This window comes from Peromyscus leucopus, chromosome 4 (assembly GCF_004664715.2).
Source record: "Peromyscus leucopus breed LL Stock chromosome 4, UCI_PerLeu_2.1, whole genome shotgun sequence".
Classification (NCBI taxonomy): Eukaryota; Metazoa; Chordata; class Mammalia; order Rodentia; family Cricetidae; genus Peromyscus; species Peromyscus leucopus.
Genome location: NC_051066.1, coordinates 4,765,077 through 4,791,543, shown reverse-complemented (window position 1 = coordinate 4,791,543; position 26,467 = coordinate 4,765,077). Strand labels below are relative to the sequence as shown.

Sequence of the window (26,467 nt, the reverse complement as noted above, 5' to 3'; positions counted from 1 at the left end):
CGTAGCCCGTTATCAGTCTGCGGGACACACTGACGCATTCAGTTCTGCATTGAAGGTACAGGTGGTGGTCTGCTCGTGCAGCTGTGCCCGAGGGAGCAGTGCTGCCTGCTTTGTCTCTGTAACTGCAGCAGCCGAGCCGTCTGTCCTTCCTCTTTCCTTCCCTGGCAGAGAAATTGAACACTTAGCACAGTTGGAGATCTGTTATTCAATTCATTATTGGAAACGTTGGTGTTAAGTAGTCCTGCTAACTGAGTCTTGTGTTCTTAAGTCTCAGTTCAGTTGATTCACTTGATGTGGGTAGCTCCTAATTGAAGATTATTTTAAGCATGCTATGTAGCACAAGTTTGTAATCCCAGCAGCATGCAGGAAGCAAAGGCAGGAAGATCACATGTTTGAGGCCAGTCAGGGCTACATAGTGAAACCCTCTCTCAGAAAGTATGTGTGTGTGTTGGGGTGGGGGTAGGCTTAGAGAGATGGCTGAGCAGTTAATTGCACTGACTACTCTCCCAGAGGACCTAGGTTTGATTCCAAGTACCCACATGGTGGCTCACAATTGTCTGTAGTTCCAATTTGAGGGGATCCAAAGCCACCTCAGGCACACATGTGATGCACAGACATACATACACATAAATAAATATAGAGTTTTGGTGTTGTTTTCTTTTCGTTTTGGGGTTTTTGTTTGTTTTTGTTTTTGAGACAGGTTTTCTCTGTGTAGACCGGGCTGACCTTGAATTTGGAGATATCTGCCTGCCTCTGCCTCCTGAGCACTGGTATTAAAGGTGTGTACCACACCTAGTTTAACATAAAATTCTTTTTTAAAAAGATTATTTGAGCCGGGTGGTGGTGGAGGAGGCTGCAGCAGCGGCGCTTGCCTTTAACCCCAGCACTCAGGAGGCAGAGGCAGGCGAATCTCAGTGAGTTCCAGGAAAGGCACAAAGCTACACAGAGAAACCCTGTTTGGGGGGTGGGGGGAGATTATTTGAAACTGAGCAGCATCTATTGTTCTTTCTACTTTCTGTATTTTAGAAATTATAAAGTGTAAGTCTTGAAATTAGTTTTATGATTGGCAATGGATATATAGGTTATGTATTTATATATTTAGGTTATATTTTATTTTAGTTAATGAGACAAATAGGCAAAGATATGGTATGAAGGGACTAATCCATCATCATGTTCAATGTTGTACATTTTAGTTAGTATTATTTACATTCATGTGATAAATTATTTTTAAGCTTTATGTTTTAGATTGGAAAATCTAGTTATTACTTAGATTATTAATTAAATGGAATTGGTTCATAATTCCATCTAATATGTTGATATTCTCTTGATAGGCTGAAAATGGTTTCAAAAAGAATGAGCTTTTTCAATGTATCATAAGGTAAAAAGACTAGCCAGGCGGTGGTGGCACACGCCTTTAATCCCAGCACTTGGGAGGCAGAGCCAGGTGGATCTTTGTGAGTTCAAGGCCAGCCTGGGCTACCAAGTGAGTTCCAGGAAAGGCGCAAAGCTACACAGAGAAGAAACCCTGTCTCAAAAAACAAACAAACAAACAAAAAAACCATAAGGTACAAAGACTCATATCCCTTGACCCAGTAATGTACACCTGAAATATGTACGTATTTATATCAAAGAATGCTTGAGAGAATACAGCTTACAATAGTGGGATGTTTAAAACGCTCAGCTCTGTAAACTGCAGTGTAATGAAGTGTTTTCAGTCATTATTCCTCACTGGTTATATGTCAGGTCCTGTGTTATGTGCAGGAGACATTTCAGAGAAGAGAGTGGTCTGGAGGAGCAGAGGCAGTCCGTTTATGTGGGATAAGAAAGAAGAGCGAGACATGAGGAGTGTGTGCAGCTTGGCAGGCTAACCCTGAACCTCTACCGTACTTCAGGCCTGAGGAGTTGTTCCCTTTCTGTAATTGGCACTTGAGCTAGTGAAGAAGAAGGCAGAGGTCGATGCAGAGAACAGTGAACTATAAGGTTGTGATGATCGAATTGCTAAGAAGCAGAGGAGAGGCGGTTATTTTGGACTTCCTTTCTTGAAAGAGATGTTTGAGTTGAAGGGCAGAGGAAAGCCTTCATTCCTTGGTCAGTGATTGTATGTGGGTGTGATGTGTATGAGATGGATTCCACTGAGGAAGTGGAGCTTTGGAGAGGTGCCTGCCGCAAACCTGGGTCCAGCTCTACTCTGCATTGTTCCTGTGTGTTGTAGCAGTGAGGCACTGGGTCTGGTTGATCAGCAGGGGTGCTGAGTTACAGTGGGTTTCTGACTGGTGTGAGCTGTGATTTGAGGGAAATTTTCTCATCGTTGGCAGGAAGGAGGTCGGGCTGTGGAGGGTGGGCTTCCTGAGGTAAGACAGTTGGAGTTCTGGTATGGCCAAGAGATGATGCAGTTTTCATCTGGGCCAGAGCCATGAGGGAAGAAGGAAGAGCAGGGCTTGAGAGACATTCGGGCAACAAAGAGTTATGGCAGTTCCTAGCCTGTGTGATGCAGTTTCCCAGTAGCTGCAGAAAGCCTTGTGAGTACACAGATGATGGGAGAGCTGACGGTGGAGAACACTGGCTGAATGGGAAGTTTCGCCAGCATTTTCAGAGCCCTCGCTTGGGAGGCCCGAGGTCTGGACTTGCATCAGCCCTGTGCGCATTGCCCCATGCAGGCTGCCCTTGTGCTGAGGAAGTGCTCTTCTGTTGCCTCAGATCTGCATCTCAGGCTTTGCCTGCTTTCCCTTGCTTAGGGCAGTTCTGGAGAGCATGGATCAGCTTCACATTTGTTGACATTATTGAAAAACAGAATTAAGATACAGATTTAGAACTTAATTGTTTATATGTGTGTGAATTTGCTTGTGCTACAGTGGGTCCTCGGGACAATTTCAGGGAGTCCATTCCATTCTTACACTAGGTTGGGTCCCAGGTCATCCAGTTTGGCAGCAAGTGCCTTTACCTGCTGAGGCATCTCACAGCTGGATTCATTGCTTTTTCTTTTTCTTTAATAAAAATTATTGGTGCTCTTGGGCTCTGTTTCTTCGGGAGCAGCTTAGTCAAATCAGTGTTAGTGGGTTCTGTCTCTGGGAGCAGTTGTTCCCAGTTGGTGTAGCGTGTGCTTATGGTTTCAGTGGTTGTTAGGTTTGTAGGGGTTGTTTTGGTTTTTTGTTTGTTTGTTTTTTGTTTTTTGGGGGTTTTTTTTTGTTTTTTTTTTTTTGGTGGGGGAGCAGGGAAAGGTAGCTGTCTGGTCGCTGGGACTCTGATGGTTAGGGCTTAGGGTGAGTCGGTGAAGTGTATACTTGCGTACGATTCTGGTGATCTGGTTTGGTCCCCATTTTGGATAACTGTTGCCTTGCTTGCTGACCTTGACCTTGATAGCCTCCCTATGCTAATTCCCTGCCAGGTTCTACCCTCCTGAATGCTTAAAGGAAGTTCCTTGTCTGTGTATCCGTGTATCCTGCATATTGGGCTTTAACAGCTTAGATGCAAGATTGTAAAACATCGGTAGCGAACTTCTGCCCTCCGGGGTTCTCCCATTGTGCTGTAAGCCTGTATTTAAGACCTCCTCCCTCCTTCAATAAATGGCATTCGGGATCTAAAATAAACAAACCAATAAATAAATAAAGCACATAACAATAAAAGAATTATTTAACCCTGGGCCTTGCCTATTGTAGGGAAGTGCTACGGTAGAGCCATAGTCCTAGCCCACGTTGTATGTTCCTAGTAAGTAGTTACTTAAGGCCTTAACATGGGGCAGCATTTCCAACATGGAACTTTGTTCTCTTACCTAATGCCATTAAGTCTTGAGTAGTAGTTATTCTTGCTATCTTTATCTCCTTGTTGTTGTTGTTGTTTATAATTAGGGCATTTTGTTTCTAATTGTAAGCATAGTGTTCACTTTAGAAAACACAAAGCAAAAAATTACAGTCACTCATAGAATCCCCATGTCTCAGAAGGAACCTCTGTCCCATCCATGTTGTGCTGGCTGTAAACAGGACTCCCGGCTTTCTGGGGGAGCATGACTGAAAAGTTTCCTAAGGTGCCTCTACCAGGCCCTCCCAGGGTGACTGTTGGGCTCTCTTAGCAGCTTTTATCTTTTCCTTCTTAGAGTACTCACAACTGTGAGCCAGGAGCCTGCTGAAGGGCTGCTGAGCACCTTGTGATTAGACCTGACCTTCTGGTCCCAGCATGGGTTTCGGTGGCTGTTTGTTGAAGGCATGAGAGAGGAGACAGGTACAGCCGAACCCTTTCACCATGAAGCCCTCTCTTGTGCTCTAATTATGGCTTCATCTCCCCAATCCTGGACTGGAGCACATAAATTGCTGTATGACATGATCTTTGTTTATTGCTAGTTGCTTTTTAATAGTTGGATGTTAGGTCTCTGGAATATTGCTTTCTTGATGTGTGATGAATACTTTTAATCATTTGGTCACCTTATTTTTTTATAAGTTAATTACATTCTATTATGTTGATGGATTGTTTTATGTTTTAGATGATTTTCTCTAAATCTTGCAACACAGGGACTCTTAGTTAAGCTCACTGCCACCACCTGGAGCTTTTTCCGAAGAGCCTCCTCATTAAAATAGGTAATTTCAAGATTTGTACAAGGTACTTTCCCAGGATGGAATTAGAAGATTAAAATGATGAAGTATTTCATTCATTTGCTAAACATCTCTGTGTTTATTCTGATTTCATATGAAATGAGCAGGGTTAACAGCTGCTGGGTTTCCTAACTCAGTGATTATCCTGCAGTTTGGGGCAGAGAGGGCCAGGGGTTGGTGGTGGGGTCTCAGTCCCTGTCTGTCCTGGAGTAGCCCTCAGATCTAGATCCTTCTGTAGGAGGCTGCTCCAGGTGGAACCTTTGTTGTGTTCAGGAGGACAGAGCAAAAGAGAGAAGGTGAGCTGCAGAGAGTGGCGGTCGGTGGCTGACTAAGGGGATGAAGGGTGGCTTTGGAGTTATGATGGCTCAGGTTGAACTGTGGTTTTTCCGTGTGACATCTAGTAAGCTGCTCTGCACTTAGGAAGCACATTGCAGTTTTGGAAGCAGATTTACACTGTCTTCCCCAGTGGGCCTCCGTATCTTGAGATGTCAGCCCTGTGGCCCTCAGGTGTGGTTCTGCAGGCGGAGGAGGGATACGTGAGGATAAAAAGGGAAGGCAGTGGGCTGGCATGAAGGCTCAGTGAGTACAAAAGAAGAACAGTAAAGCAATAGACTAGGCCTCATAAGGAAGGGATGTGTGTGTGTGTGTGTGTGTGTGTGTGTGTGTGTGTGTGTGTGTGTGTAAGAGGGATTTATTTGACTGTTTTACAGACTGTGGTCAGGATAGTTCAACAGTGGCTTTTTCCCGGTGGAAAAGCCAAGAATCCACAAGTTGTTTAGTCCACGAGACTGGATGTCTCACCAGTGCCAGTCTGCTGCCTGAGCCTGGAGGATTCCTGGAGAGCTGCTTGTTTTCAGTTGACTTTGGAGTCTGCTCAGCAACAGAGGGATAGACTTGCCAGTAGGAATGAGGACAGGCTGGGCAAAGCAAGGCTTCCACCTTCCATGTCCTTTTATGTGGGCTGCACTAGAAAAAGGAGCCCAGAATCCAGTTGGGAAGAATACCTCAGCTAGGCTGTGGTAATACACCCCTTTAATCACAGCACTCCAGCTAGTTCTAGGACAGCCAGGGCTACATAGAAAAACCCTGCCTTGAAAAACCAAAAAAGAAAAGTCCCTCAAAGGTGTGCCAGCTTCAGGTTCCCACTGTAGTCAAGTTGACAATCACGGTTAGCCATCACACCCCTTCAGAAAGGTTCCATTGTTGTTCATTCACCCTTTGCCTGCCCTGATATCAGCGTATTTGCTGGAAAAACCTTACTTAGCCATTGCAGTTATTATTTCTAAACTAAACTAAACTAAAAAGCATGCAGGAGTATGCATGTGTACAGACAGGCCATGCCTATGAAGAAGACAGGGAACATTGTTGAGAATTGACTTTGTTACTACTCACTTGATACCTTTAGACGTGGGGACAGTCGCTTGATCTATTGTTCATTGTTGCGTTGTAAGAGAAGTACCATTTATGTAAAGTGTTTTTTAATCCAACTTTATTTTATTTTCCTTATTCAGGTTCTGATTCTTTTTATCTTAGAATGCTAGAATTATAAAGTGAAGCCATGTGATTGGCTAAATCTGTTTCCCTGTATGATCAGGAAACAGAACCATGAAAAAAGGGCAAGAGAGAGAAAGGAAATGAAGATTTATTGAGTGCCTCAAATAGGCATTTAGGCCATTCAATGTGTTTTGTTTGTTCATTTGGCATTTAGTGTAAGTGGGGATGAAGTTCCACTATGCCAGCCAGGCAGACCTCAAATTCCTAGGCTTAAGGATCTTCCTACCAATTAGCTGTGACTACAGACAGTGCCAGCATGTCTTGACGAACAGTTTCTTTTAGAGGGCCTTTAGGTTGTCAAGCACAGTGCTAGGCATTGTGTATGGAGCAAAAAGCAAAGAGACAGGGTCATTGCTCTGGTGGGAAAAGCATGTACTAAAAATGAACATAAATAAAGGCATCATCTTAAATTGTTAAAAGGTGCAAAGAAAATGAGCAGGGTACCTGTGGGAGAGTAACTGAGAGGCACTTCTCTCTATAGCATCAGCAGCAAAGGAGCTGTGAGCTCCGGCATCAGTCCTCACGAGAGTCTTATCATTATCATTTTACATATAAGGAACAGAAGCCAAGAGCACACACTAAAGGATGACAAGTGATGGAGCACAGCCTTCTAGATGTAGTTAGTTGTGCCCAGTGAGGTCTTCGAAATGAGAGATGCAGATAAGATATGCACAGATGGGTGTTCAGACATACGTCCCGGGAGTACTTCCAGGCCAAGGTAGCTAAACCCTGATGGACAGAAAGGGGAATTGGCATTGGGTGATGATGGAGAAGTGGGTACCAGACCTATCAGACAGTGCTGTGAGAGTTTGGACTTTATTCATTGTCATTCACTCACTAGAAAAATTCAGACAAGATTGTAATGTGATTGGCTTTCAGGGTCAAGTCCCTCCCTCATTCTGCAAATCAAAACCAGGATATAGTAAGGAGCACTCTACCGGTGTGCATGCTTTCAGGGAAGTGTGTGTGTACATGTGTGTCTATACACATGGAATTGTTTTGTATCTACCTTTACACTGGGGCTATTTAGCAGATTCTCTGTGGCTGTGACTTGCATTATGATGGATGGCGTGGAGCACTTTCATGTATTTATTGACCACTTGTATATCTCCTCCAGAGAAATTTCTGCTCAAATCCTTTGCCAGTATCTTAATTGGGTTATCTTTTATGTTGTGTTGTGCAAGTTCTCAGAATGTTTGAGATGGTAGGCCCTTACCGGATGAATGGATTGCAGCTCTTCCCCTTCTGTGGGTCACCTTTTCATGTTCTTGACAGTATTCTTTGGGGAACATTTTTCAAAAATTTTGATCAACTGATTTATTTATTTATTTTTTTGCTTATACTTTGTGTCATTTAAAGAAATTAGTGCCTAATTCAAAGTCATGAAGACTTCTCCTACTATGAGTTTTATATTTTTACCTCTTACATTTGGATATTTGTATATGCTATGAGGTAGGAATGCAAATTCATCCTTTTGCATGTTGATCTTAGGTCATCCCACTGCTGTTCGCTGAAAAGACCATTCTTCTCCATTGAAACAGTTTTGCAATAGTTGTCCTAGAACTTACTAGTGGAGTAGAAAGACAGTAGAAGGAGAAAGAATCTGGGACATGAGTAGCTGCTGTGGTGGTGGTACCACTTGCTGCAACAAGGAGGTTGATGTTGTAACTTGGGGTAGGAGGGAATGGGGAGCAGTAAAGCGCACCAATATAAACTTGAATTGTCTGCGCTCTTTTTTTTGTGATGTACTGGACATGTTTGTGAGTAAGAAAGACTGTGAGCCAAGACTGCCGAGCTCTAATCTCTGGTGTGGAAAGGGGATGGCCCAGGGCCATGTGGAACAGAGCAGGAGAGGAAGCTATAGTTGAGTCGTTTGGAACTAATGGAACAGAAATTTTTTTTTTTTTCAAGAAAAGAGGAAATAATAGTTTGGAATAGTGGGGAAAGGACTACCTACATGGCCCCCAACCTTGAAGATTATGAAAAAGAAGACTGAAGAGCAGGACATGGTGGAATGTACTTGTAACTGCAGCCAAGGCATGCGGATCATGAGTTTGAAGCCACTGTGGGCAGCAGGGCAATTTGGGAGGTACAGAGGGGAAGAGAGGAGAGCTAGGAAGAGTGAGAACACGGGGAAAGGCTGAGCAGTCCTGTTTGGAGAGAAAGGCAGAGGAGGCATGCCCTCCCAGACATAGCTTTTGCTTAAGGCATAGAAGTGGAAGAACGTTGAAAAGCAGCTTGGATGTGTTGCTGACTAGTGCCATTGCTCCAGAGAGCCAAAAGGAGAACACAGAGAAAGGAGGGCTGAGTGTGTGGAAAGAATTGGGAGTGCCTAGAGTCATATGCGTTGAGCAGTAAGAGAAGATCAAGGACCCTTGAACTTCTGTGGCACTTAAGTAAACAGGTGCGCTGCCCAATGGAGTTAGTACCCTAAGTCTCAGACACATAGACAAGCTCTTGGTCCCAGTGTGAGTGCCTCCTCTTCAACCTCTCCAGGAGAGACATGGCTATACCAGGGAAGGCAACTGATGCCAGGGTCTGTTAGTATGTCCTCCAGGGGGAGAGACTTGATAACAAACCCAGTCTGTCCAAGCACTAGCTCTGCTCATGCTCGTACTTGTCTTCTAGAGCACATTCACCTTTCTGAACACAGACTTTGTCCACCTTGAGACTAGCTAGGCTCAGAGTAGGTCTATGCAGGTCTGTGTAGGGTAGGAAATGGCTGTGTTGACCCAGACTAGCAGAGTTGTGCTAGGACTCATCGTGCCTGCAAGATCACAGCTGTGTGCTTTACTTTCTCATGCATGTGCTCCCTCCACAGGGCCATGTGGGTACAACTGCAACTAAGAAGATCGATGTCTACCTCCCCCTGCATTCAAGCCAGGACAGACTGCTGCCAATGACCGTGGTGACAATGGCCAGTGCCAGGGTGCAAGACCTCATTGGGCTCATCTGTTGGCAGTATACAAGTGAAGGACGGGAGCCAAAACTCAAGTAATCCTTTCTCTTCTCACCTACTCTAGTTCCTAGCCACCAAATCTGCATCCTTGGGCATGTCAGTCTCTCTAGACATTAGCCAGAGAACCAGATTTTCATACTGATAGAGCTCAGAGTGCTCTCCAACACGTGGGAGGCAGAGGCAAGTGGATCTCTGTGAGTTTGAGGACAGCCTGGTCCACAGAGTGAGTTCCAGGATAGTCAAGGCTACACAAAGAAACCCTGTTTTGAAAAACAAAAAACAAACAAACAAAGAATTATAGAGGACCTCAAAAAACCTCATTTAGGTACATTATGTCTACCAGTATTTTCTGTAGTAGAACTCTTAACTTAGATATATGTTTAAAACATTTAAAACATTCTCAATTTAAAATAACTTATAAATGAATAGACTGCATGTTGGCATACATTTTTATTTATTTATTTATTTATTTTTTTTTTTTTTTTGGTTTTTTGAGACAGGGTTTCTCTGTGTAGCTTTGTGCCTTTCCTGGAGCTCACTTGGTAGTCCAGGCTGGCCTTGAACTCACAGAGATCCGCCTGCCTCTGCCTCCCGAGTGCTGGGATTAAAGGCGTGTGCCACCACCGCCTGGCCACATTTTTATTTTTTTATAAAACATTCTTCTTGAAGAACATTAGATGAAATTGTTATTAGGGGTGTGCGCGCGTGTGTGTGTGTGTGTGTGTGTGTGTGTGTGCGCGCGCGCGCACTTGTACATATACATGCTCGTGCTTGTACCTATGCCCAAGTGGATATGGAAGCCAGAAAACAACCTTCAGTGTCATTCCTCAGGAGCTGTCCACCTTGTTCTTTGAAACCATCTCTCATTCGCCTGGAGCTCACCAATTACTCTGGGCCGATTGGCCAGCCAGCCCCAGGAGTCTTGTCTGGCTTTACCTATCTAGAGCTGGGATGTCATGCATGTACTGATGTACCCAGATTTTTTCCTGAGTGCTAGAGGGTGGAGACAGAAGGATCCCAGGGTCTTGCTGGCTAGTCTACCTAGGCAGTTCAATGAGAGGCCCTAGTAGGGTAAAGATTTGTAGAAGAATAACCCAGATGTTGACCTCTGTCTGCCATAGATCACATACACACCACATATAGCACATACACACATACATAAATAAATGCCACTAAAAGCAGAAAAATATCTACAGCTTTCTCAATAGCCAGGGAAATAGAGTTAAGCTTATCAGTTAAACATAACATAGAGTGGCTGGAGAGATGGCTCAGCAGTTAAGAAGAGCACAATGGTTGCTCTTCCATCAGACCCTGGTTCAATTCCAGCATCCACATGGCACTCAAAATAACTATAGTTCTAGGGCACCTGATGCCTTCTTCTGTATCCTGCAGACACTTAATGCACATGCTACGTAAACATACATGCAAGTAAAACATCCATACACATAAAATAAATAAAGATTTTAAAAAAAGAAAGAAAACCAAAACACAGGAAGAAAATAAAGAAGCAAAAGGACTTGGCATGGTGGTGCCCATGCTCCTGGCACGTGGAGATAGAGGCACAAGAATTGCTGGAAACTTTGATCTTGCCTGCACTGCATAGTGAGTTCAAGGCCTTAGTGTTAGACCCTGTCTCAGAAACATACATAAAATGATATGTTTATTCAGATGAATTATTAACGATAGTAATGCCAACAGAAACTCACCTATTAAATATATATATCACTTATGAAATTAAATTTAAGTTTTTAGTGTTATAATGCTTTCTCCTCATGGCACAGAGTCTAGAAGTTACCTCTCTTCCTTTGCTTGTGAGTCCTTCTCCCTGTCCCTTCCCGTCAACAGGTGTTCAGCTCAGCTTTCAGGAGGAATGGGAGAAGTGGCTGGGGAGCTGAGAGAGTCAAACAGAATTGTTTGTTTTGTTTGTTCTTCCAAATAAGGTTTCTCTGTGTAGTTCTGGCTGTCCCGGAACTCCCTCTGGAGACCAGGCTGGCCTCGAACTCACAGAGATCCACCTGCTTCTGCCTCCTGAGTGCTGGGATTAAAGCCACCACGCCTGGCTTCAGACAGTAGAATTTAAGACAAAACATACCCATTTTGGCAAAGTTCATGGTGAAATGAGGAATGACTCGTCTAGGTAACATAATAATCCTGTGTTCAACTAGCAACATGCATCAAAGGAAGAGAGCACCACCAAGGCTTTGGTGATGCACTTGTGAAACAGGCTGGTTCAGTACACTCCTGCCAAAGCCTGTCAGCCAGGTCAGGGGCCAGATGAGCGTCTGCCGAACAAAGTATAATGAAAAGCACACAGCCAACCCCATTGCTTTATGTACTAATTCTAAAAAGCAAATAAAAATGTTATGCAGCATTAAAAGAAAGGATACTACCCGGGCAGTGATGATGCATGCCTTTAATCCCAGCACTCGGGAGGTAGAGACCAGCAGATCTCTATGAGTTGGAGAATATCTTGACCTACAGAGAAGGTTCCAGGACAGCCTGGACTGTACATAGAAACCCTGTCTCAAAAAAAAAACAAAAAGGATTCTATGGACCGGGGATAATTTGTAAGAACAATTAGGAGTTGGGGGAGATAGTTTGAAGCACATAAATAAGTCACAATACATTATTTAAGAAAAGAAGACAAAAAAATATATTGGAGCAGCACATGGGATCACAATCCTTTGTCTACTTAAGCTATTACGTATACAGAACACTAGACTTAAAAATCATCTGTTTTTAGCTTCATCTCTCCCTCATCATCCCTCACATCACTGGTTAATAACCAGTACTACACACTGACTTATTCACATTGATGCTTAAATAGGAGAATGTTAAAATGTCTCAATTTGTCTTACCACGAATTAAAAGAATAAAAAAGAGAAACCTTTTAAATTCAAAATTGCAAAACTCATGGTCCAGGCTGGCATTCCTGAACACCTTTTCCTGCCATACATATTTAGAGAATTTAAATTGCAAAATACACATAATGAAATTTTTTTGTATTTATAGATATATGTATATTTCATTTGGTGATCTAGAATAATTTAGCTTCCTTATTTTCATAGTTGGTGAGAAGAAGCTTTTGCTCTTTTTTTTTTCTTAAGCAATAAATGACAAACTAAAAGATTTTTAAAAAAGAAACTTGAAAGGAAGGTTCAGTAGGTGGTCAGTTTAGGCTCTGAGTAGCTTGGGACCCTGCTAGGGTGATCTCTTGTGTTCCTCTGTAACTGAGCATGACTTTCAATGGTGTGTTCCTTCAGGAACTCCGCATGCTCACATTTCAGTAGTCACCCCATCAGTGCATTTTGAATTGCCAAGTTAGGCATGACTTTCAGGTGTTTGCAGTTTGTCTGTAACACTATATTCTTTAGTCCTGTTTGGTGTAAGCTAGTTAGTCTGTAAAGCAAATTTCTGAAATCCCTGCCTGTCGGGTAGTGTGGGAAGGATTTTCTTTTCAGCCTGTTAGTGTTGATGTGCTGGAATAGATCCTTATTTGGTCTTTCCCCAGTGGGCTGGTCTGTGGAAGAGAACTTCATTCACTGGGGCCAAATTGCTAGATGCATGTAAGAGCTTTCCTCCAATTTTGGTTTGATTGTCAAGAAAATCATTTATACAAGAGTATTGTTCAACTGCCCCTGTGCTGTGAAAACTACAGCAGCCGAATGGCCCAAGGGAAGGAATGGAGGATTTGGCAGGGATTCTTGGCATCCTTGATTCTTTCTTGTGTTTGTTAATTCTTGTGTAAGATCGGACTATGGGATTTAGCTTGATTTCCTGGTTATTTTGATGTACTGATTCTGAGAAAAACAGTGGGAAGACACTAACTGAAGCAACTTCAGTCTTTCTACATGACTAAATTGAACTAATTAGACTTCATTATTCACATTTATTGAATTTGCTCAGAAAATATGGCTTATAAAGTTTTGTTTAGATTTGGGTGGCTTATTATAATTTCTTTGTACATAGTCCATGATTTTTGAGGGGGAAAAATTCCTTCCAGCTTGTAGATCTCAGTATGTACTTACTACAGCAATGCATTTGATCACTTGCTGATGCCTTGGTTTAAGGATGAAGAGACACAGAGTAAAGCTCCACTCCAAGGTCTCTTTATGCTGTCTAGGCTGCTCACAAACTCCTGGGCTCAAGCAGTCTCAAGCCTCATCCTCCTGAGTGCTGAGACAGTAGGTATGTACCACCATGCCCAGCTGCTTCCCTTGTTTTTTCACAGAATATCATGACACTGTTTTCCCCACTTTCATGTTTCCACTGAAGAGTATCTCTTCCTTCTGAGATTCTGGCCATCACAGACTGTCCGAGCTCCCATGCAGGTTTGTGTGCATGGCAGTTTTCATCTCACTTGGCCGAGTACCCAGTAAGGTGAGCTTGTGTTGTAAGACCCTGTCAGCTGTCTTTCAGAAGGCTTCTGGCAGTTGATATTCCACTGGTGAGCAGTGAGAGTTCTGTTGTCCCACACCCTCCCAGCATTCAATGTGGTTGGCATTTGGACTTTATTCTTATGGGTGTGCAGTGGTCATCCCGTGTGCTGACTTGTGATCCTCTAATGGACGATGCTGAACATTTTATACTTGGTTGCTCTTTGGCTGCTTGAGTGAGCTGTTAGGATTTTTTTTTTTTTTCTCATTTTGAAATTGAGTTGTTTTCTTATTGTTGAGTTTTAAGAACTCTTTGTATTTTTAGATACAATTCCTTTGTCAGATGCTTTGCAAGACTTTCCTCCCAATGTGTGTTTGTCTTCTCTTCCTTGTAGTAGCATCTCTTACAGAGCAGGTGTTTAAATGTTGGTGACATCAGCTGACCTGTTCTTTCTCTCACAGATGTTGCTTTTGGTGTTCTTCCCATTTTGTTTACGTGTGTGTGTGTGTGTGTGTGTGTGTGTGTGTGTGTGTGTGTGTGTTTGTGCATGCACATGTATGTGTACATGTATCACAGCATTCATGTAGAGGTCAGAGGACAACTTGGGGGAGTCAGTTTTCTTGCTATACCACATGGATTCTAGGGATTAAACTCAGGTCCTCAGGCTCCGTGAGCACCCTCACCTGCCAAGCCATCTCGCTGGTCCTGGAGTTGTATCTAAAAGGTCCTCATTATATCCAGGGTCACCTAAATGTTTCTCCTACATTTTCTTCTAGAAGTTGTGTGATTATGTGCTTTATGTTTAGATGGATAAACCTGGATTGGGATGTCTCAGTGGTAGGGTGCTTCCCTAACATGCACAAGGAGTTGGGTCCTGGGTTCAATCCTCAGTGCTACAAGAAGGTGACAGAGAAAAGAATATGCCTTGGATTGAGCCTGGCTGGGAGGTCTGGGTCTGGTCACCTGGTCTCTATGTGCATAGCTTGTTGCTCCAGCACCATTTAGGAACTAATTGTTCTTCTCCATTAACTGCCTTTGCCTCAGCTGCTTCTGTCCTGTAAGGTCTGCTAACACAGTCCTTAATTGATCTTACTCCGTTAGACCAAGAATGGAGCAGGAGCTTTTGAATAACACTCATTTGTGCAAGAAAAAGAAAACTTGGTGAGGTTTACCCCATCAGAATCCTGAGATATACACCAGCTCTTCACACATAGCCACATTTATTCTGCTTTATAGATAATTGAGGGATTTTCAAGGGTAATTTTGACTGTTCCCGTTTCTTATGCACAGACTTTGGTCATATATCATGACTCTCAAGTACACTAGAACACTCCCCTTCCTGCCTTTTCCTGTTTTTTTCTGCAGTCCCTTAGATACTCATCATTTCTCTGGTCTCTTATCTACTGTTGATGTTTATCAGGCTACTGATAGGTGAGCTACTAAAACCCTGAAGAGTTTGCGGTACTCTGGAGCAGTGTGCCTGTGGAGATTACTGCTATGCCCAGTAGTGGAAGTGTCAAGCTGCACCCACAATGTTCAAAAGAAGTAAAAAGTAAGCTGAAAGTCTGAGGCATGTTGGTCATTTCCAATGTTCTGGTAGTCCACATTTTTAAAATTAGCAAAAGATGAACTTAAATTTTATAATTATTTTATTGTATCCAAAATAGTATCATTTCAGCATGCAGTGGGTGGGGATATAGAGGTATGGCTCAGTTGGGAACTTGTTTGCCTAACATACAGGGAGCCCTGAGTTCCATCTCTAGCACTCCATAAAAGCAGGCATGATGGCAAATGCCTGTGATCCCAGTCCTTGGGAGGTAGAAAGGGGAGGATCAAGTTCAGAGTCGTTTTTGATGACATAGGGAGTTGCAGACAAGCTACATGAGACCCTGTCTTTCAAAAAACAAAAAAAAAGCCGGGTGGTGGTGGCACACACCTTTAATCCCAGCACTCAGAGAAGCTGAGGCAGGTGGATCTCTGTGAATTCAAGGCCAACCTGGTCTGCAGAGCAAGTTCCAAGACAGCCAGGACTACACAGAGAAACCCTGTCTCAAAATAGCAAAAAAAATTAAAAAATTTAAAAAAATTTTAAAAAAATCTGTCATCTTTATAAAAACTTTTATACACAAAATACACACGTATAAATCTTGTGGTTGTAAATCTTTAATATCTAGTGTTTAGTGCAGTTTAAAATAGACTCCACTTGGACATGCCATTTGAGAAATGCATAACAGCCACTTGTAACTTATAACTGGACAGTGCCAAATATACCAAGGTGTGGTCTAGCCACGTGGTGCAGACCACCATCCTAAGGTAGACTTGCTTCACCGTGTTCAGTGTCAGCCATCTACAGCCCTTGAGGAAAGTTGGTGGTTTTCTGTAAGCATCAAACATCATCATTTTTCATAGATGCTTGGAAACATATTAGCATCTTTGTTCTCTTTGTCAGAGTACAGTATAGTAGTTAAAAGTATAAAGTACAGAGTTGTAGCCTTGGTTCTAAATCTGGTGTTACTGGAACAGCATGTTCTTGAATGTGTTCCTTAGATTCCCAGCAGTATAGTGTTCTTGTGTATAAAATGTTGTATACACTGTAACAGATTATTATTTAAAAAAAAAAGATGAGATAATCCATGGTAAACATGTTTCTGTTGTTGCTACATACCATTACCATAGCCAGCTACACTTACAAATTTCTAGCATTCATTCAACACAGGAGTATGATTTAGTACTCTTATTACAAGTGATTTATAGCTAGTGTTTTCTCCAGTCCCGCCCGTGCCATAGCCACTCAGACCCAAATAAACACACAGAGGCTTATATTAATTAAAACTGCTTGGTCATTAACTCAGGCTTACTACTGACTAGCTTTTATACTTAAAATAAGCCCATTTCTGTTAATCTATATGTCATCACGTTTTCCATGGCTTTACCTGTGTGCCATTACATGCTGCTCCCTGGACGGCAGGCTGGCGTCTCCTGACTCAGCCTTTCTCTTCCCAGAATTCTCTTTGTCTGCTTATCCCACCTATACTTCCTGCCTGGCTACTGGCCAATCAGCTTTTTATGTATCAGTCACTCAGAGCAACACATTCACAGCATACAGAGCATCCCACAGCAGTGATTGATTTTGCCATGGTGTGATACTCTGCTGTCATGTAAATGAGTCCCAGTATTTAGGCAGGTTGGACTTTCCTTGATGTCTCCATCTAGTTTTGCTGTTTGATGTCTTTGGTCCATTCTTTATCTGTCTCTTCTCACACTGAGTGCACCCCTCTATCTATTCTCCCCTTTCTGGGTCACCATTAGAGTCCTCCTTAAGAACCATTTGCTCAAACATATTATTAGTAAGTTGCCCTTCCCCTTTTGCATTCCTGTGTATGTTAAGGCTCCCATTTGAAGCTGGCAACACCTTACACATTCCTACTATTCTCTAGTCAGATATGCCTTTCTGCCTTCTTCTCTGGATATCTGCCTAATCTCCAGGATCCTGTGTGTCACCTATGCATCTGTACTCCTCACCTTTGGCAGCCACTAACATTTAAAGATTTTACCCTCCATTCCTTCAGCAAATAGTTTTGGAGTGCTAGGCCCTAGATATTAAAGAAGGATAAAATGGAGAACAAGAGAAATGCCATCACTTCACTCAGAAATTTACAGTGTGTTTGGTAGAAGAAATTATCAAGTGTAATAGTACTCTGTGTCTGGCTCATTTCATTTACCATTTGTATTCATCCATGCATTTCCCCAACACTCATTGAGTGTTTTGCTGTATCTCAGGCATTCTGCTGCTGTACAAGTGCTGAGTACAGCAGACATGGTCTCTCTTTCCTGAATTCAACAGTCTCATAAGGGAAGTAGGCAAATAAGTGAAAAAATTTTCAGATAATGAAGCTGAGTGCTTTGAAGGAAAGGACACCATTCATGAGTGCCTAGCCTGAAGTCAGGGAGATTCTGTGGAAATGGGCAGCAGAAGCCTTTGGGTCAGAGAGGCCCTGCAGATGGAATAGTGTGGCAGCAGACCCAAGGCAGGTGGAAGCAGTATGATTGGAGCATAAGGGAAGGCATGAAGAAGAGAATGGATGAGACTAAGAGAAGTGGACAGCTTCTAAAGGACTTGAGGTGGAACTCCCAGAATGTGGGGGAGAGAAACAGAGTCCAAGATGATCCCCTCATTTCAGACTTGGTTGCCTTATGTGCTGTGGTACCCTGTGTTGTGATAGGAAGCCTTGGAAGAGTCTGTCTTGCTTGACTTCCCAAGGATAGGATAGTGTGAGTTTAGCTTTCTGCCTATTAATTTGGTGGTCCTTTTGGTTATTGGAGTTCAGAGGAGAGAGACAAACTGGGAGTGTGAATCTGGGAGACTTCTGTGTGGAGATGTTCTTTGAAACCTGCAGCATGGGTTAGAGAAAAGAGAAAGGCCTTGAAATTGGCCACTGAAGAGCTGTATTGAAACAGAGGGGTCTCAGAAAACAAAGAGGTTTAAAGGTAGGGCAAATGGGGAGCCCAGGTTGGGGTGAAAGACTGAGCTTACTCAGAGAGCACCCAGGAGAAGCAAGAGCAGCAGCGCGGGGCTGAGCTAGAGTCTGCACTGGATCTTTATGAGCTTGTACCCCAGCCCAAAACCCAGTGCACTGAGTGGTCAACTTGTGGGGACGGATGGGGATGTTCACATCTGGACAGATGGTTCAACCTTACCATGCAAGGGAGACCTTCTGCAGGTGTCTGATAGGGCAAGCTTCTGCCTGTCACAGACCTGTACTCACTAGAAACTACCAAACTGAATGGTGTCAACGTGGTGATGTCCTGCTTTTATTGTTGTTGTTGTTTTAGTTTTATAAAATTATTGTTTGAGATTATAATATAATGGCCTCATTTCCCCCTTCCTTTTTCTCCTTTGTTTTGTTTTTCGAGACAGAGTTTCTCTGTGTAGCTCTGGCTGTCCTGGAACTCTCAGATCCACCTGCTTTGGCCTCCCAATTGCTGAGATTAAAGGCATGCGCCACCACCACCCCCCGGCCCCTTTTCTCCTTCTAAACACCCCTTAGACCACCACCACCCCTCCCCCACATGCTGCCTTTCAAATTCATAGCCTCTTTTTTCTTAAACTATTGTTGTGTGTGCATGTGTTCTTAAATATGTAAGTTCAACCTGCTCAGCCCATATAATGTTTCTTGTATATTAAATCTTTGGGATGACTGTTTGATTTTAGATAACCAGTTGGTGTGGTCTTCCGGGGCAAAACTGTATTTCTCCTGTTCTCCGCACTCTTTAGGTAGTTCTTTGTGTGGGATTGAGGTCTTATCCCCTGTCCCATCTAGTTTGCCATGTCTGTTGGTATTGTTCTTGTTCAGCTCATGTTTAGGCAGTCGTGGAGACTTTATGAGTCTAGCTTCTGACATTCTGACACTCTCACAGGAAAATCCTGTTCCTCTGACTCTTACAGCCTTTCTTCCCCTCTGCGGCAGTGATCCGCAAGCCTTAAGTACAGGAGTGGTAGATATATCCCTTGGGACTGGGCTCCACAGACTGCATTTTGATTGGTTGTGGTTTTCTGCAATGGTCTCTATCTGCTGCAAAGAAAAATTTCCTTGATTGGGGTGAGGACTACACTTATGTGTGAGAATTGGACAAATATTTACAATGTAGTTAGGAATTATGATTGTTTTGTAAAGTGGAGGGAGGGAACATTGTCAGCCCAGGTAAGAAAATTTCACTTAAACTATACATCTATATTTATATAGTAACTTAAGTATAGAATAGTTATTTTTAGGTAGGATAGTTAGTAGTATGATTCCTTTTGACTTTTCCAGACATCCTTACTGTTATTTTACCCTCTTTCTTCCTTCTGTATTTATCTTTTTTCTCTCCCTAATTATAGCCCCTCACCATTTTCCCCATTTTATTTTTTTAATTTTAATTTTATGTATATGGATGTTTTATCTGCATGTATGTTGGCATATCACTTACATGCTTGGTGCCATGAAGGCCAAAAGAGGGCATAGGATCTCCTGAGACTAGATTTTCAGACAACTGTGAGTTGCTATGCAGGTGCTGGAGCTAGGACCCCAGTCCCCTGGAAGGGCAGCCAGTACTCTTAACTGCTGAGCCATCTTTCTAGTTTCCATGTCCTGATTTAAATTATAGATACAGAGATACTGCAGACATTGTAGTTGCTGAGTAGAAGAGAAAGCAAGCCCATACTCAGAGTTTACAAATGGCCAGGGTTGCCCACTGCTATATGATGGTTGATAGATAAGACAGGGTGTCCCACATGTGCTAAAGCACTCTTAGTTTGTTATCTTATTCCTTGTGACAGCTTTGGAAGTCATAAATAATGTTTTCATTAGAGAGAAACTGAGGATTAGGAGTTAAGTCATTTCCCAAGCTCCCTATGTTTTGTTGAGTGGTATAGTGGAGAGGGAGAAGGATGCAGATCCTAAGTCAAGGTTTGAACTAAAGCTGCCTGTTTCCTTTGTTCTTAACTGTTCTGTACAAAGAAATGAAGCTGCTGCTGCTGCTGCTGCTGCTCTTCCTCTTCTTTCTTTTCCTTTCTCCTTTTTTTGTTTTCTGAGACAGTTTCCCTGTGTAGTGCTGGCTGTCCTGGATCTCACTCTGTACACCAGGCTGGCCTTGAACTCACAGAGAGCCATCCACCTGCCTCTGCTGCCCAAGTGCTGAAATTAAAGCAGCATCATGAATAGATGCCGTAATATATTCATAACAGAGACTCTGCCATCCCTCCGTGCCTACTTGCCTCCCCTCAAACATTGCATACTGTTGATGTCATCCCAGACCCTGTGCTGGACACTAGGATACAAGTAATCAGTCTGTAGTCTCAAGGTTCAGTCTATGGTCTAGACAGATACCAAACCATACATGCCCCCTTTCAGTATCATTGAGACTTTGAGAACAGTGAACATCCAGAGAGTTCTACGGACATGAGAATAAGCCTTTTGAGTTCTGTCTGGAGCCCCATGTTGCTCTAGAGTGGGAGGAAGTCAGGGAAACCTTGCCAGCAAAAATGAGGCTTGAACTAAATTTTAGTGACTTGACTAAGAGCATGACACCTCCAGGCTGATAGTCCACACAGAGGTCAGACTGACAGGTCATCTGGTGAGGGTGTGCCTAAGCCCCAGGTATGTGCTCTAGAATAGAAGGCAGGAAGGAGGTGAACTTGGAAGGCAGCACAGCACAGTGGAAGATGTTGTAGAAGGCAGATTCTTTTGTCTTTATTCTAAAGGTAGGGAGATGACAATACCACATTTATGTTTCTGAAACATCCTGCTGGTTGTGGGATTGAAAGAATGTCTACAGGAAGCATATATAAAAGGTTATGGGTTTGTGAAAGTCAGAACCCGCCAGTTCTGTAACTTTGTTTGGAAGACTGCTTAAGAATAGTGCACAGGAGCCGGGCGGTGGTGGCGCACGCCTTTAATCCCAGCACTCGGGAGGCAGAGGCAGGCGGATCTCTGTGAGTTCGAGGCCAGCCTGGGCTACCAAGTGAGCTCCAGGAAAGGCGCAAAGCTACACAAGAGAAACCCTGTCTCGAAAAACCAAAAAAAAAAAAAAAAAAAAAAAAAAAAGAATAGTGCACAGGACTTTCCAGAAATGACAGAATTAGCAAATAAGAATGTTAATACAGTTATTACAAACTTGTTCAACACAGCAGAGCTCCATATAGAAACATGATGAACATGGGGTAAGGTATGAAAACAAGAAGGGCTTTGGATTTGAAGACAATGACAAAAGTTCTCCAGAGAGGAAGGCAGATTGTAGCTACAAAGGCCTAGCTTCCAGTTAGCTGCCAGCAGGTGTTTTCTCTCTAGAACGGGTGTCCTGGGGAAATAGAGACATTCCTGTGTGAGGGTGCTGTGCTTTCAACCTTAGATAGTGACCAGTTTTTACTATTCATTTTATGTAGGTTTTGGAGAAACAGAAGCTTTGACAGTCTTAATTTTTCTCCTCTGACTTCAGAGACCAATCTCTGAGCTACAACCTTCTCAGTATCCTCCCACTTTCCTTTACTAATGCCCAGCAGACTCTTACTATTGATCTGCCATCACAGTAAACGCCAGGGTCCTGGTGCTGAGAGTTCTGGACATTTCAGAATAATGTGTTCTTTTCTTTTTCATTAAAAGCAAAACAGAACAGTAAGTTTTTGCCTGTGGTCATCATACTATAAAGGATTTTTTTTCTACATTTCCAAAAAATGGGTGCATTTTTATGAGTGTGTAAATTGAACATGCCAGATAAAACCTGGTAAAATCTGGCATGCTTCCTGGAATGCTCCTAAAGTTTTTATGTGTGAACTAAGTGCTATCCATATAGAGGCTGCAGGTTTCTGTCACTTCATAAAAGGCACACCAGTCTTTGAACAGAAAATGAATATTGGTCAACTCAGTGAAATACATTTTCCCAATGAAAAAAATTTACATCAGTTGTTGATTCATAAATAAGTGAAACCAAGTTGCTATATTCACCGAAAGTTTGGTTCATTTCTCCATCCCTTCTGCCCCAAGGCTCTCTCTGACCACAGGCTCCATTTTACTCCTGTTCAGTGTTCAAACCCCCATCCCATCTTACAGTGTGGTTGTCTCTCCTCCCAGGCCTACCCATCATTAAGACTGAGCCTGTTGTTTCCCTCTTTCTGCTTGTTTGTCTTCATTATTGTGTTTTTAGGTACCAGTCAGACAGAAACTTAGGGTTTCCCTGCCTCATGCTCTCTGTGCCTCATTGTAATCAGAAGATGAAAACTTGTTGAAGAAATCTTGGCAAAATGAGAATCCTTTTTCATGCTAGACACTGCAATGAGTACAGTTATTTAATCTTTATAAGACCCTTGTGTGACAGATAGGATTATTTCCTATGTGATTCTGGAGTTTCATAGTACAGTGGGCACTTCAAGCCCATGGCTGTGCTGAGAAATACGTTACCCCAGGATAGTGAACCACACCTGTGACCGAAGCACTGGGTGTTCAAGGTTTGGGAAGTTAGCCCATCTCAGAGTTTTTGCTAACTCTAAGGAAAGGAAACCGAGAGCAGGACATTTGTGAAGTCCAGAAAGTAGAAAGGAAATCCCCATGGGACAGATGTTTCCATAGCCTTTGAAAACCCTTTGTACAGTTATTTATAGTCTTGGTGAACACAATTAAATTTTTATATAGCTGCAGTCATTTCTCATTTGTTTTTATCCATCAAAAAATGGGATGCCAGTATTTATATCTTAAAGGACTGTAGAAGCACCCCCCTACCCATCCAGAAACTATTCATGGTGATACACACCCCCCTTTGAGAAGCCATGCATGGTGGCACATCCCCCACCCCTTTGAGAAGCCATTTGTGGTGACACATGTTTTCAATGTCAGCATTGGTGGCAGAGGCAGGAGAGTTGGGATCTTTTTTTTTTTTTAACTTATAATATTTTTTTTTTACTATTTTTTATATATATATATTTTATTTTACAATACCATTCAGTTCTACATATCAGCCATGGGTTCCCCTATCCTCCCCCCCCCCCCCCCCTCCCTTTACCCCCAGCCTACCCCCTATTCCCACCTCCTCCAGGTGCTACCCCCGAGGACTGCGATCAACCTGGTAGACTCAGTCCAGGCAGGTCCAGTCCCTTCCTCCCAGACTGAGCCAAGTGTCCCTGCATAAGCTCCAGGTTTCAAACAGCCAGAGAGTTGGGATCTTAAGGACAGCTTTGGCTACATACAAAGTTTAAGGCCTACTTGGGCTGCTGAGACCTGTCTAAAAGCAGCAAATTCCCCTTTCCCTTGACCTCCTTGCCTGCTGCTGTCTCCTCTGTCTGAAGCATCTGCCCCATTTGTCTGATGGCTACCCCTCCTTCTTTAACACATACTAATTAGTAATATCTTTTACTTTTGTTCAGAGTGATTCCATCTACATATTCATGTACTCATTCACTTAACAAATATTTGTTAAGTACCGTTTAAGTGCCTTCCGTTTTACTCTTCAGTAATCGTGGAGAGGCTTAGAAGAGCCCATGCTCTTGGGGAGAGCAGATGCATCAATAGGGAAAGGAGCTGTATAACCATGGGTGTGCAGAAATAGTGACCAAGAAAGATCCAAGTGATTGTAGAGAAATCGAGAAAACCCTTTTTCACACAAGATGGAGCTCAGAGAGATTTGTTTAGTGGTTGAGTTACACTAAGGCCAGATGGTATTCATCCAGAATGGAGTCATAGGAAGGAGCCCTTATTTCCCTGTGTGGAAAGCTCCAGCATTGGGATTTGTAGAATTTGTTGGCAGGACCAGAGCTGTTTTTTCCCCTCCCATTTCAAAACACCACCAATTTCTGATTGATCAATAAGTTGAAAAACAGTGTGTCTGTGAACTGGATCATCATGAACTTGTTTCTCCTCTTCTCTGTTGCTACTCCCCTGCTGTAGATATGAGGAGGGTCACATAAATCTCTCCAAGTTTGTAATTAAAAACAAGACCAAAAATTAATGTGTCATGTTTCCTTCTATTGAGACACCAAGTGAGCATGGGTCCCCAAGCACCTTGAGAAGCATGGCTTTGCCCAAAGAATTGGTGGGATCAAGGAATTTTTGGCTGCCTGGGTTCAAATGTCAGTTCTGTCACTTATGTGTCATCTAATGCTGAATGAGCCTCTTAGCCCCAATAAGCCTCAGTTTCCTAATGTAGAAAATAGAGACAATGACTGACTTCACTGAGTTGATGTGCAAATTCAGTGGATGGGTCAAGGCCAGTTGCCTAGTGTGATACGCAGTACCCAGTGCACACAGCCAGTGACATTGACTTGTCCTAGGAGCACTTAACGTGGAGTCTTAAGCAGTTTCACAAGTGAAAACACAAGGATGATTGCTTTGTAGAGGCTCAAGGGAACCAGCAGGTCTGTGCATAGAGAGTGGAATGTTTGGTCACCATCTCCTTCGATTCTCAGTTGAGGGCTTAGAGCCCCATTTGCTGCTAACCTTTGTTAATGACCTCACTCCTCTTGTATGATACCTGAGGAGTACTTCTTAGGACCGACTGCACAGAGTAAACATGATGCAGATGCCTTTGAATGACTCAGGTGGCAGTTTGTATTTCAGAATTGGTGAGTTAAACCCTTTGGTTTACTCTCAGACCTGGGCTTGTGATATTTGTTGAATTTGTTTCTTTGGGGACTCAGCAGCATCCCATGACAATCAAAGCAGGATTCTTGTGCTATCAGTATTGGGCCTTCTGCTTTGACCAGTAGGCTTACTATTTGCCCTTGAACCTCTGTGGTGCTGAGAAATCATGGACATTTCTCAGATTGATTTACGTGGCAATAAATAGTCAGTGTCGTCCATTGCTTGTCCCATCCACATCTGTCCTGCTCATACAACCCTAGAGGCACAGCAGCCCCATTACACTTAGAGACCTGCCTGCCTGGAATGAGCTGCTAGGTCACGGCTGCCCTGTTGCTCCGCTGTGCATCCATAACCGAAGGGCTGACAGAACTCTTCAAACTGGTCCCTATCTGACTTTACTACAGTCATCTCACATTTATATTCTCCTTCTGTTATGCCAGGCTCTATACATCACCAAATTTAACCCTGAATTATACTATTAGGGCCTCATTATGGATGTGGAAATTGAAAACCAAGGTGAAGGTTATTCTGAAATCAAATAGCCCAAGAACCACGGAGCTGAGACTTGAACTCAGGTCCCTCTGACTGCAAAGCTGTGAGTTGGCGCTCTCCTGAAGCATTTTCCTCTTCTAAGGAGTGTCTGCTTTGCACTTACTTTGTGGTTGACAGCTTGCTGTAAAGCAGAAGTTCCTACACTGACACAAGAATTTTATATTTCTTACCAACATTGCAAACACATGAAATGTAAAGTGACAAACATGGCCAGATTACTTTCTTGTTATCAATCCATTTAGCAGATTTATAGTTTCCATTAATTTTCATCTGTCCCTATTACTTGTGTTGTATAACAAATACGTCTCAGCCTTGACAGACACACTGAGTGTAGATCACCTGAAGTAGACCCTCAATAAGCAGAGTTGCAGCTAAAGATAGTGAATTAACTGGGAAAATTGCAAATCAGGTAGTCAGCGCAATAATTCCTTGTCACATCTAATCGATAAACTTTGTAAATCAACTCATTCAATTGCAAAAATGATCTATATAGATCAAGCAACCAATTAAACAATTAGCATACACTTTGCAATTAATTAATTAAAGCATCAATCATGTAATTAAAATTCCAAATTTGAGCTGCAGAATTTAGAATTCTCCTGCCTTCTTAACTATTAAATTATACTTCCGAAACCAGCGTGCCTAAATGCTAGCAGGTTTTCAATTTCCCAGTCCACTCTGGAGCAAACTGTCTTAAAGTACTTACAGTGGTTTCAGCATTTGTTTATTTACTTACTTAACTTACATATTGTCAAGGCCTCCTGTATCCCAGGCTAGCTATGTGGCCAAGGATAACCCTGAACTTGGGATCCTCCTGCCTCTACCTTCTACACATCTCTGATTTGTGTGGTGCTAGGGATTGAACCCAGGACTTTATGCATGTTTGACAGGCACTGCCAACTACACCCTAGCCCTCATTTTGGCTTTTAGATTGTGTTGGTGTAGTGTCCTGTCTTTGTGAACAAATTGTCTTTTTATTGTCCCTCAAGGGAAAGGTATTTGTTGATTCTAAAAGGGCAAGACTAGAATCTGGAAGTCCTGGCTGGACATGATAGAGAAATGAAACATGTCCGAAAGTAGTCAGAAGGACCAGATGTGAGCATCAGGATAAACCAGACCATTTACTTTTATTCAGCTAAGGTTCTGTGGTGTTTGGAATCAGATCCTACCTAAAGAGTTAGTTATTTTTTAGGGAAAGGAGGACTATGTGACTGGTCATGGTTACCAGGCTTATTTGTGCATCAGACCCCACCCCACCCCAGTCCTTTTTCCTGTGTTTGCAACTGTGTTCTTATAGGTACTATAGCGCTTCCTCCCCACTCCTGTATTATGAG

The 26,467-nt window shown here is 42.8% G+C and overlaps 1 protein-coding gene across 7 annotated transcripts in view; it reads left to right on the top strand.

Moving 5' to 3' along the window:
* Mapkap1 (MAPK associated protein 1) overlaps positions 1-26,467 on the top strand; it is a 213,128-nt gene that overhangs the window by 84,037 nt on the left and 102,624 nt on the right. For all 7 annotated transcript variants that reach the window (XM_037204517.1, XM_028886059.2, XM_028886060.2 and 4 more), the window contains exon 5: positions 8,959-9,131. In XM_037204517.1, the coding sequence (XP_037060412.1) occupies positions 8,959-9,131 (173 nt within the window). The remainder of the gene's footprint in view (positions 1-8,958; positions 9,132-26,467) is intronic.